This window comes from Triticum dicoccoides, chromosome 7A, assembly GCF_002162155.2.
Source record: "Triticum dicoccoides isolate Atlit2015 ecotype Zavitan chromosome 7A, WEW_v2.0, whole genome shotgun sequence".
In the NCBI taxonomy this organism is placed as follows: domain Eukaryota; kingdom Viridiplantae; phylum Streptophyta; class Magnoliopsida; order Poales; family Poaceae; genus Triticum; species Triticum dicoccoides.
In genome coordinates, this window is record NC_041392.1 from 308,997,714 (window position 1) to 309,010,956 (window position 13,243).

At 42.8% G+C, this 13,243-nt stretch overlaps 1 protein-coding gene across 1 annotated transcript; it reads right to left on the reverse strand.

The window, feature by feature from the left end:
* Positions 1-5,830: 5,830 nt before the first annotated feature.
* Positions 5,831-12,589, reverse strand: LOC119333471 (pre-mRNA-processing factor 39-like). The gene is made up of 6 exons (XM_037606350.1): positions 12,472-12,589; positions 11,807-11,901; positions 11,111-11,340; positions 10,115-10,282; positions 6,556-8,512; positions 5,831-6,147 (listed from the first exon to the last, which is right to left on the reverse strand). The coding sequence occupies exons 1-5, from the start codon at positions 12,587-12,589 to the stop codon at positions 8,164-8,166; spliced, it is 960 nt and encodes a 319-aa protein (XP_037462247.1). The 3' UTR covers positions 5,831-6,147; positions 6,556-8,163.
* Between the last annotated feature and the right edge of the window lie 654 nt (positions 12,590-13,243).

Genomic DNA, 13,243 nt, shown 5'->3' on the forward strand with positions numbered 1-13,243 from the left:
AACCTTGGAAGCGTTGACGTTCCGTGACGTCCTTTCTCTTGCTCTTGATCTTTGTCTATCACATGTGATCATAGCATCAGAGTGCAAGGTTGTGGTCAATGACACCAAGGAAGGCACGGGTGGGTAGTATGCAAGCATTATTAAGGAGATTAAAGCGGCATCAAGATAATTCGCAAGATGCTCCTTATGAGCGTCTTTGAGAGACTGAGTCGGCACATCATCTAAAGATTGACGAAATCGTCACATAAACCTTCATAGACAACGGGAACTTCTCCTGCCACTAAATACACATTGCCGAAAGGCATGAAATAAACCTAAGAAAATGCGAATACAAGTGCCAAGTCTAGAACTTGTACCCTTGTGAGTTGGAGTATTGTTTTCCTCCTAACCATCCAACCACAGGTTGGTTCGCAGAGCATATATATTCTAATGCATGCAGATTAAATATGTGCCCTTAGGATCCTCGTGCTCATTAGATAGCATTGTCGACTTTCTTTTTTATCGTTAACCTGTGCGAACAAAGACCAGTGGCCATGAATTAGGATTGGCCGGCTCCATTTAAACTCGATATACTCAATATTTTTTAGGCTATCAAGATAATCGTCATACTTTTGCATCTTAATTTTCTAGAGCAACTCATTGTACCGTCCAAGATGTAACGATATAAACATCTAGACTTAACCTATGCAAATTAGAAGAATCTTGAAGTAGATTATTGGCCAGACAAAGCAATGGACCAACAGAGAACCCAAGAACCAAGCTGCCGTTTGTCACTTCAAGAGAAATTTGCTGACTGGGGTTCTTGTACCTCCCATCTGAAGGGTAGTACTCGACGAAACAACCCACCGAGTTGCTCTGTAATGCGCGAGGATAAGCCTTTTGATTCTATTCCAGATATGGATGGATTTCAAACTGTGGGATCAACTGAATGGAGACCTACATCAAAAGTTCGTCCTGTTTTCCACAGACCTAACAGTGTATGATGAGTTCATTGGATCATGTTGTCTCATGCCAACTACAGCTGCAAATTTTACAGAATTGGAAGCGGATAGTGGAGGCTTACTCACATCAATCGGAAAAAGGACAGAGGACGCCGGATCTTGATGATGGGTGGCTGAAAGCCTGGAACCGAGGACGCGCGTGGATGACATGAGGACCAAGAGGACACACAGCAGTACGCTCCGTCGTGCTGGTGTCCGGCCCTTGGTCCCTGACACCACGGAAAGAAGGCAGGGAGGAGAGGCAGCTCCCAAAGGGCGAAGGAGACCCGAGATCCCTCGCGTCGGCAGGGCCGTCGACCTTCACGAACCTATCCAGATTGGACTGACGACCGCCCCCCGATGTACCCGAGCCGCCACGCCCTGCCTCGATCCCATCTGGATCGGGAGAGCCAATGCCCGACCCCGGTCTCACCTCGCCACCTCGACGCCGGCGACCACCGCCGGAACGAGCTACCCAGCGCCGCCCTGCCCAGCCACGCGTCCACGCCCTTGTTGATCCGTTTTGCCTGGGCTGAGTTTGGTGGACTGAGGCCCAGATGGCAGGGAGAAGTCCAACTCAATTAAAACAACAGCGACCTACGGAATTTTTTACGACGGAAACTACAGACGGTTCCCAAATTAATACCACCTCACGTATATGTTTTAAAATCAAACTGAAAGCGTAAATTCACGAGAAGAAACGTATTTTGACGGTGACACTAGTAGAAAAAGGGTCAAACGTGAAGCACATTAGTGCCGGTTTGATTTGGGCCCGGTACTAATGGTACCATTAGTGCCGGTTCGAACGGATTTGCATTAATGCCGGTTCGTGTTGAACCTTTAGTACCGGTTCGTGACACGAACCGGTACTAAAGGGGTCTGACCTATAGTACCGGTTGGAGACACAAACCGGCACTATAGGGTAATTTTCAAACTTGAAAAAATCATAACTAAATCATCCTAATTCAAAAAAATACATATAATATATCAACATTTGCAGAACAAAAAGATTGATCCGCTCAAACAACCAGTTTTCCGTTTCGACAGTTTTTTAAAATCACAAAATTCCAAAGGGAAAATAGAGTTTTTGGGTGTTTTAGACGTTTTTTGGACGTTTTTAGCGTTTAGTGCTAGGGTTTAGATTTCAGCGTTTAGGGTTAGGTTTTATGGTCTAAACCCTTAGTTTTTACTGTTTAGCATAGAGTTTCCGACGTTTTAAGTCCCGGGTTTAGGGTTTAGGACAATTTTTGAAATGATAAATTGTAAAAGGAAAAAAAGATATGCTCTAATTTATGTTTTTTTGAATTTTGGTTAAATCTTGTCAAACCGGTCAAACAACTGATTCAAGAAAGTTTGAGTGTTACTAAATAATTACGCAATAATATTAGTGTTACTAAATAAGTATCTCAGTTTTTTTGAATTTTGTTCAAATCTGTGGTCAAACTACTTATTCAAGAAATATTAGTGTTACTACATAATTATTCAAGAATATTAGTGTTACTAAATAATTATTTCAATTTTTTGAATTTTGGTCAAATCTGGTCAAACTATGGTCAAACTGTGGTCAAACTATGGTCAAACTTATTCAAGAAATATTAGCGTTACTAAATAATTACTGTTTTTTTAGAATAATAGTTTCAAACTCAAATGGTGAAATGTGTGACTTCATGCTCAAGCTAAACTCCTGAGGGTTAATAGGATTGACATCTTACTATTGTCAGGAAAACAACAAGTGCAGACTCGGAAACGAAGGAGAATAGAACCTGAAAGTTAAGCGTGCTCGGGCTGGAGTAGTGAGAGGGATGGGTGACCGGTCGGGAAGTTAGATGATTTGGAATGAGTGATCCACACTTGAGCAGTTAAGAGAGGTGATTAGAGACTAAATCATCAAATAATTCAGAAAAATTAAAATAAAAAAAATCAAAATTTTCAAAAAAAAATAATAAAAAACCTTTAGTACCGGTTGGTAACACCAACCGAACCGGTACTAAAGGTCCCCCATACCAGGGCGCGAGCTCACGCCACGTGGTGGCACTTTAGCGCCGGTTTGTGCCGAACCGGTACTAAAGGGGGGGGGCTTTAGTGCCGAAACTTTAGTGTCGGTTCCATAACCGGCACTAAAGCCCCTTACAAACCGGTTTTAAAGCTCCGTTTTCTACTAGTGTGAACCCACGGAGTCAATCCATACTTTATTATTAGGGATAGACTAGCAAAAGGGGCCGTGCGTTGCAACAGGAGAAAAAAAATCGTATTCTTCAATGGTTATGACCACATTTTATTCACATCTCATCTCATGATTTTTAAAATTTATTTACAAATGCAAGAAAATGTATCCTTTTTCAAATTTATTCACAAACTAAAGCAATGTTCACATTTTTGAAAAAATATCTTGGTTGTCAAAAAAAAATTGATAATTCAAAGAATTATTCTGAATTTCAAGAAACGTTTTCTAAAAGACATACTATAATATTTCGATCTAACCCGGCAATTACTTCTTCAAAATTCACGCTCATGTCGTAAAAATATTGTAACAAACATGTTCAATTGAACTGTGTTTAGCACTGGATCAACTCATAAACTAACTTATAGACTGAAAAGTAGGATGCTTTTGTTGTCTTAAGGAAATACATATGGAAAACATCACAAACTCACATAGCTACAGGAAAATTCGTAGCTTTGTACTTACCTAGCTCATCTATGGATCTCAGAGTTTTTCTTTGAAGCATATATAGGAGACTTGTATACTAATTCACACGTCCATGCAACCTTTGCTTGGCCCTGTCTGCTCGTGCAGGTTAGAATTATTTTTTCATGCATAAATGATGCCGGGATTTTTTCTTATCAGACACTCCAATTGGGCTCTTGTCCTCGCCGCGAAGTCTCACCCAGTTGGCACTGCAGTTGAAGCATATAAAAGCCAAAACTTATATGTAAATATATGTTAAGTAAAAGAAAGTGATTCCCACAACCCATGTTTTCTAACATATTTATGGGCATCCAAGATATTATGTCTGTCCATCAAGAAGATATGCATGGACAGATATCTTCATAGGCCGGAGCAGCAGCAATAATAGAAGGATTGTTGAACGGATACGTTACTGATGCAACGTATCACCAATTAGGGAGAATCATAAGGCGTGCAAAGTGCTAGTCCGCTACTTACTTTCATCCATCCCTGCATGCTGCTGCTGCTGCATCCTGCATGAAAAGCCATCACCTCACCAGGATGTAGTTCACTCTCTTCTACAGCTCATAGCAAGGTTAGAACATGAAAATTGGGATCAACGCTCTTCTACCTGCTTGGGAAGTATATGAGAAAAAGGAAAGCTAGAACAACGTTCAGAGTCACAGGCCACTCCACACTACACCAAGCACACGACTCTATCTCTGATTCACAATGTTGTGTGAACCTCAACCTCGATCAACATACCTTGGTGGTGCCATTGATAGGCGATGGAGTGGTAAACTGGCGAGACGCTTCTTCCTGCGCCAGCCAGCGGCTCCCGGAACACCTTAAGCACTGCACCATGACGAACAGCGAGAACATACGTCTGCAACTGCCAATGAAGGGAGCAATGAGTGGAGGATGATCGATGCATGAGCTCGATCTAGAGTGAAGTCCAGCGGGCATTCTTGGGACCTTTGCCGCCATTGCGATCTATATATCACAAGAGACGATCCAGCTCTCTGGAGCCGATCGAGTCGAGGAGGACGTGAGCAAGGTAACAAACATACGCATCGTGAGAGATCAAGGAAGTCATGCACATGACCTCGAGCAACACCGTGGCCGATCTCGATCAGGAGGAAGACCAAGGACGCCCATCGTGCTTCCTCGAACTCGGCGCTGCTCTTCCTCGATGCGAGGTCTCGGCGTCTCGCCTAGGTATAGGAGAGCACGTGATCCCGGGCATCATATATATGGGAGGGTTAGGAAGGTTCAACTGGAAGTCCTGATCGTGAGTTTCTTTGTTTTCTTATTTAATTGGTTTTCTAGTAGTAGTACATGACTTTCACACGACACGTACGTTTTATTGAACCAAATTCGTGCAATGAAGAAAACAAAAAAAAGGAATAAGGAATAAGAACCGCGACCGGGGAAAGAATAAAAAAAGGTAGTACCATCTCAAATATGTTTCAAATTTAAACTGAAAGCGTAAATTCACGGGAAGAAAGCATATTGTGACGGTGAACCCACGGAGTCAATCCGTGCTAAAAACGGGCCGGCCCAATTACAAGCGCGCCAGTTGGCGAACCGGCGCAGAATTCGCCTCGTTGAATTACCGAGACAGAAATTTAGTACCACCTTGAATATGTTTCAAATTTAAACTGAAAGCGTAAATTCACGGGAAGAAAGCGTATTGTAACGGTGAATCCACGGAGTCAATCCATGCTTTATTATTATTAGGGATAGACTAGTAAAAGAGCCCGTGCGTTGCAACGGGAGAGATGAATAATATTTTTTCTATAGATAATTTGTTGTAATCAACATACTTTAGAGTGAACCGGTGCAAGATATCTCAAGAGGAAAACAAATTGGATACATATTTAATTTATTAAATGAATCTAGCAAACCTTTATTAATTACATGTGCATCTTGTAATCTCTAGAGTATACTTTTTGCGTGACGATTCACTTATTGTAAGCCTTGAGTTCCTCGTTTTCTTTTTCATCGTATTCAAAATGAGTGAATCTACACTCCAAAACATGTCTATATACATCTGTATGCTATCTATATTGAAATTTCTAAAAAGACTTATATTTAAGAACGGAGAGAGTATTTCCTTGATCGGTTTCAAGCTCAAGATGTCCAATTGATCACTTCCAGGCAAAGTATGTGCAAATGCAGGGTATAGCTAATTATAATTGAATGCTTTCTTTGTAAAATAGACATAAGAAATTTATTTTTTTGGGATTAACTCCAAGCCAAATATACATAATAAATTCATTTGACTGAAACTTTCATCATCAAGTTAGGCTAGAGGAGCCAAGTTCAGAAAATTCAGGGTATTACTGGTGCTGATCCATGCCAACAACCATCCTTGGAAGAAATATCGCTCCAACGAAGGACTATCCCTCGTCTTCTTGGCGTGTTTAAGTTATAGTACGTAGCATGATTTCACTGAAATGTGATCCCCGCCCTCGGAGTGTATTCACAAAACTCCTTCACCTACACAAATAATAAAATGAAGTTATAAGACTCAGTCTAGAGTCTTACCCCGATTCACGACCTTCCATTTATATAAGTAGACACAAAGTACTATTAGATCTAAGAAGCACACCAAAAAGTACAGAATCATCTCCAGGGTAACATGATTGAGAACAACAACACTGAAACTATCTTGTGATTTTCTAATAGAGAAGTACACAATTACTATGGCAATGACATATACTTATTTATAGGAAAGGCCGCAAAGGACATACATAGACGTTTGGTCACAGAAGCATCATCCATGAGCAGTCTTTATGCTCAGACATTTAGAAGAACACTTGTTGCACACACTGCAGTCTCACAATAGGATAGAAAAAAATGCTACATATCAGAGTGGAGTTAGGGAGAGATGTTACTGCTATATACCCGGAGATGGTATGCGCATCCTCTCAAGCTGAGATGGCTCTCGCATCCTCTTAAGTGATGGTGACTGTGTGTGCTCACGTACTCGCTGGCTATGGCAGCTCCCATGTCCTCGGAAGCGACAACAATCCTCGTGATCTTGTGTCCTTGCTGGTTGCGGCGGTGCCACTGCGAATCCTGGCATGCAGCAGCATCACGGAAGAAGGATGGCACTGAAAACATTGGTGCAGAAAGCAAATCCAAGAAGAATCTGAAGGCTAATGTAGTGGAAAAAATATACGCTAGTTCCAGAAAATTAAGAATAGCATTTTTTTACAATTCTTTCTATGAATCATTTATTGTAAATCCTGTGCCTATACTTCTCTAGTTGCACACTATTTATTAAAAATAGTGCTCATATAGCAGGTGAATTCACCAATCAAATAGCCACCCATAAACTGATATGTCCACAAATCTAATTTCATCTAGCTAACAAACACCAACTGAAGTCCTTCAATTCTAGATATTTATAATCCTGTTTACACATCGTAATCCTGTTTTGCTAGGTGCAGCTAGCATAACTATTCTGCAAAGCTAATTCTTCACTGAAGGAAAATCATAACCTAGGTGCAGCTAGCATATCTATATTCTGCAAAGCTAATTGTTAACTGAAGAAAAAGCATAATCGAGCAAGGGGACAGAAATAATAACTGCAACAGGGGAGTCGAAAACATTTTAATATCATAAAAGCATTAAAAATATTGTCTTTGAGATCGCCATCTTAGATACACAAATAGTGAGATACATAAGCAGATTTATACACAATAGTATCGATGCATGCATGAGCAAAGTAGCCTATGTATGCAGTTCAAATTAAGTGAAGCAAGCTCATACAATAATTAGAAGGTTCAATATAGTTCTCTGTTTCAAACTGTTTTTCTTGTGATGCAGCAAAGAAATTCTTGTACAGTTGCAAAAATCATTATTCATAGTTTAAGAGTAATAATGTTCAGGCAGGCACAAATTTAGGAAAAATACCACATGAATCTGAATTGAACCGTGCATGATTCACAATCGCATCCAAGTACAAAACCAACAGTGGCCCTCCATCTAAGCAATCCATGAGTACGCGTTGATCTCAAGATTACTAACTAAAACCAAGTCTTGCAACAGTAAGGGAAGAAGACCATGACCACCAGTATCAAGTGCTGAAGAATCGTATTAGGTGTTTTACAATTACGGAGAGTCAAAGAGCAGTGAAGTGGAAGCAACGAGGCAACCAAAGCTTGCTATTCAGCTCATCTCCAACAACAGCGGCAGCAAGGTGGCGTTAGTGACGGTCAGGTCAAGGCCTCACAAACTTCAGGCTGTACGGGATACGTAGCTTCGAGGGGATACATACCTCTCGTGTAGCCGCCACAAGAGACATTGCACGGCTCGACGGGCGTTCTTGTTCCTCCGGCGAACTCGGCGCTTCTTCGTCCGGCGAACTTGGCGGCGACATTGGATGTTTGGTCAAAAATTGCAATTTCGACGGGATGATGGAGATTATGGTCGAAGGGCAAAACCTGATGGAGATTCCGACCGAGGACCTTTGCTTCTTATAACAGCCAATCAAATCCAGGTCGGGCACTACATCAATTTGTGTTGGACAAGGACACGGCCGGCCTCCAATTTCCCATCCAAATCACGACAGAAGGAGCGGAGGTTGAGAAGGATAACACGCGGGAGGCCAGAGAGGACTGGCGGCGGCACGGCCGGTGTACCATCCTCAAGAACGCCCACGAGCGCAGCAAGGCCATGGCATCCGCCTTCTCCTCCGCCTCGGCTGTAGCCGTGTAGCAAGTGCACGATGTCCGCCTTCTCCTCCGCCTCCTCTGTAGCCGCGCCCATGGCGTCCACCTTCTCCTCCGCCGTGGCTGTAGCGGTCCGACGAAGGCGCCGCACCTCACCTGCTCGTGCTCCGCCGTTGCTGCCATCCCTGGAAAGGGAGGAGTTTTGGATAAGATGAATCAGGGACCGCAGACTGAATATCGAACGAACATATGGTCTTTTTTGTAAAACCGAAGCATCGCCGTTCGTGCCCAAATGGCCTATGTGGGGCGGACGAGCTATCGGCCAGAGTTGGCCCATCTGACCGAGCAGACTCGTCGCTCTAGCCCAACATCGACTACGCTCGGAAACAATTGTCATCAGCAAACCAAACAATTTTTTAGTACCACCTTGCGTATATATTTTAAAATCAAATTGAAAGCATAAATTCACGAGAAGAAGCGTATTGTGACGGTCAACCCACGGAGTTAATCCGTGCTTTATTATTACTAGCACAAAAGCCCGTGCGTTGAAACGGGAGAAAGAAAACTCTCTCTAACCCAATGAGGCTTCTTTCGTCCATGTCTTGTATTTTTAACATGACATCTATGTCAACATGATAGCCCGCCCATGTTGCCACTTATCCTTCAGTAAGTTCTTACAACGATGCTTGTGTTGTTTACATGATCAAAGCATGTTGGAACACAATCAATTCCAACGTGATGAGGTCAACCACCACATGACACACTTTTCATTGAAAAGCTCAAGGAAATGTTTATAACTTCAAATAATAATCGCGTCAAGCTAGATATGAGGGCCACCCTCTATGAGCTAGTCCTGCACCTAGTCTGTACACCGATCTACTCATGCATCAAGTCCATATAACGCCCCGATACTCCCGCTCGCTTTTGACTTGTAATGTTGTGGACTTGTTTTCTGGAGGGAGGGTGAGTCATGCGCGTGTCCCCACATGGCTACGTAGCAAACGCCAAAATTTTCCTTAATTTCCAATAATACAATTGGAGATATGTTCACCACAAATAGTACACAAATGTTCATCTAGAACATCCCATTCGACTATACTACAATGATCTAATGCATCTTAACTAAAAATATATTATCAAAATCTACGTAAAAATAATTGACCAACACAAAGGTAAGAAACTTCTCAACAAATAAAAAGTGATAGTGCACGTGCAGACTCTTTTGACCATAAAAGAACAGATATATTGATGGTGGCCTTATTCTTGAAGCATTTCTTCAATTACTTGGGAAACCAAACTTACATAGTGTCAGGAATTCCATTTGAATTTCTACATACTTTCTCCACATAGCCTTGTGTTGGTTGAAAGCAAAAAAACTCTATAGTGATTACATAGAGTAAGCACATAGAAAATGACAGTCATCCACACTCCCCAAAGTAAGCAGTCAGTTAGCATAAATTGCTAGTCATTGATCATAATTTCAATAACATAGTCACCATAAGTGAGAACAATATTCTTCCGCGATAACAACACAAACTCAATTGCAACTGAATCAGAGCCGACGCAACACACAACACTTGCCAGATCAAATAATTTCATGGTGATGTTGTTTAGAGCGAGTGTTTTTCAGTGGAATAAAAGAGTCATCTGGAGCGAAATTTTGGGATGCCTGCACACTGTACTATTTTAGGATGACATAGTAGATAAGTCATAATACAAGTAGAAGTGGCAACTGACAAGAAAACATACTTAAGTACTTAAATGCATAAATAATGTCAATGACTCACCAATTAAAGTACCGATCAAGCTGTTTTATAGGGTGCTCTAGTATTCTTGTGTATACCACAGCTAGATGACTCCATGCTTGAAGTGATTCTTCATTCTTGATGTACTCATCCCACAAAGTATTGGAACCATAATCTGTTCCAACATATGCTAAACCCCGATTAAACAGTCTGTGGGAAAAAACAGTGGGTTTAGTTGCTGATGAAAGAATGAAACAATCAATCCCCAGAAAAAGAAACATTAGATAGTTCCAGGAACACTAAATGAATGATGGCTTGTACGGTCAAACAGTGAAAGCTACATTTGCAACGAAGGAGGATTGTATTTTTCTTGAAAGATCTAGACTTCAGTACTTTGTATAGCACAAACATGTGATCTCCAAATTGGCCACTTAGTTAATGTGCTAAATGACTAATATTGGCTATATGAAAATACTTATACTCCCTCTATCCAGGTTTATAGGGCATGAGCGGATATTTTAAGAACTCGACAATTTGACTAACGAAACATATGTATATACCAGCAAAAGCATATCACTGGATTTGTATTCGAATGAAGTTTCTAGACATACTTTCGGTGGCATATAGCATGTTGAGGACCTAAAAGCCTGTGCAAGCCCTACAAACCCAGATGAAGGGAGTATAGATTATAGCTGCTACAAAAGGAAAAAGGTCAAACAGATTATGTACTTCATGGAGAGAGATTAGTCATTACAACTAACAGACATGCACGGAGTCTAAGAACACACTGCCTAAGCCAAAATTTGAATATATGCAACATCTCCATGGCCTACACTATCACAACGAATGCGAAAATACAGTGCTATATTATAAAGCATTTCATCAAGCATTCATATTCAGGTACTAAGTATTGTAAAATCACTTCTCGTCATGTATTCCTGTATATATATACAACCTAAAATGCATTAGTTAACAAAAGTCAAGACATAAAAAGAAGTTAAAAACTTCATCAGAATAGTTTGGGTATTCAATTGCTACCTTCTGATGACATCTGGGTCATTGTATGTTGAGATCGCAAACTGACAATAATTACACCATATGTCCACTGAATAAGTAACTGCAAGAACTGCCCGTTCATACACCTCAAAAACTTTATTGACACCATCTAGACGGCCTTCATGATCTGCATATTTCTTCCAATAGCCAAAGCACAGAGGGAACTCCGCACGGAATGCATCATACACTTTCCGTATTTTTAATATCTCGCTCTGACCAGGAATACACAAAAATCTGCCATTAGCATAAATTTGTTTATCATTAAAAATCCATTTTATTTTATTAACCAAACAAAACAAATTTATATCTAGTGTTGTCCATTAAAACACGAATAAGGACAGATTGACAAGACTACAGTAGGACAATGATGAAACTACTACAGGGAACAAGGCCCATGAAGTCAAAAAGAAAATATACTGGGATCCTACAAGACAGAGAAATGTAGAAAGAAAATGTGCTAAACAAAAACAAGAGAGCGAGTGACCATCCATGCATAACAAAGATTGGCATAACTTTGTGGTCCACAAGATACAGATCGATTGCATATGACCACCAGAATATGTAACACATGTGGGCACAAAAAGAGGATAAGCTGCTGAAAATTATGACACATCCATACAGCAAGTTGCAAAAAGGAGAACAATGCACTGTATGGTAAGGCAACAATTTCAATTTCACCTCAACAATCCTCTCCGTCTCTTCAATAAGTGCGGTCCAAGCATCGACGTCTAAGCAATCCAAGGTGACAACATCCCATAACCTAGCCTCTTCCACTGAAAGCAACAACCTATTAGCAACAAAGTAGCAGGCAGGCAACGAAACCAGATAGAGAAGGCTTCTGCCTCAGCAACATTACCATCCTCATACGACTGCTAGGGGACCATGGGATCGGCCATCTCGACGGCGCCGGCGCCGTCCTCCGTGGCCCCCGCGGCCTGGTAGCCCGCTGCCTCGCCGGAGGTCCCGTATGCGGATCCGCTGGCTGTCTGCACCCTGTCGTAAGGGGCGCCCCCCGGGAGATGCGGGGGTGGCGGTGGGAGAACCTCCGCCGGGTCGTTGCCCAGACCCGCCTCCACGGCGTCCAAGGGCGACGATGGGGGAGCCTGGACGGGTCGCTGCCCAGACCTGCCCCCACATCAACTTCTGCGTGGCCGTCGGGGTTCTCCATCCCCGCGCGACCACGAGCAATGGTTCGGGCTGGTGTGGTGGAGGCCGAAGTGGGCAGCGGCATTGACCCGCCGGTCCTCGGCGTCCAGCAAGGCCCAGTACGCCGTCCCGGCATGGCGGCGGAGCGGCAGGGGAGGAGGCGCGTGGTGGCTCGGGAAACGGCCGGGGAAGAATACCGGCCGCGCGGGCGCGCGAGGTGGTTGCGCCGGCGCTGGTGTCGTAGGCATCGAGGAGGAGGTCGCTGCCCAGACCTGCCCCCACGTCAGCTTCTGCGTGGCCGTCGGGGTTCTCCATACCCGCGCGCCCACGAGCAATGGTTCGGGCTGGTGTGGTGGAGGCCGGAGTGGGCGGCGGGGTTGCGCCGGCGCCGGTGTCGTAGGCATCGAGGAGGAGAGCCCGTGCTGCTGTATTTCTTTTTAAAGAACTGCTTCCTCCGTGACCGTGAGTCAGCCTAGCCCACGAACGAAACGTGAAGTCCGGATCGGGCACATATTTTTCACGGAAAGGGCCAGGCGGGACGAAGGCCCAGCCGTTCAATGCACGAAGAAACACACGTGACTATCAACAGAAGGACGTGCGGACCCCAAATTAGTACCACTTTGTTTATATTACGATTTCGGCTTTACAAATCGTAAAATCATATTATGACATGAGAAGAAAGCGTATTGTGACGGTGAACCCACGAAGTCAATCCGTGCTTTATTATTAGGGATAGACTAGCACAAATGCCCGTGCGTTGCAACAGGAGAAAAATTTATATGTATTCAATTATGCGTAAAATACATCTATTGTTCATGAAGATTGTGCGTGCAAAAAAGATACCTTGTGTTGCAATGGATATTATAAAAAAAATCAAGAGTTTGTGTTAGTCAATAGTCTACCTCATTGTGCACAATGTGCTTCTGCCTCCCTAATCTTTACTTCGGTGTGAAACTGTTGGCATGCAAT

Coding starts and splice junctions, on each gene's coding strand:
- LOC119333471 (XM_037606350.1), bottom strand. CDS start 12,589: ATGGAGAACCCCGACGGCCACGCAGAAGCTGACGTGGGGGCAGGTCTG. Junction 11,341..11,806: donor AGACGGAGAGGATTGTTGAG/GTGAAATTGAAA, acceptor ATTCCTGGTCAG/AGCGAGATATTAAAAATACG. Junction 8,513..10,114: donor CTTGATCGGTACTTTAATTG/GTGAGTCATTGA, acceptor CTCCCTTTCCAG/GGATGGCAGCAACGGCGGAG.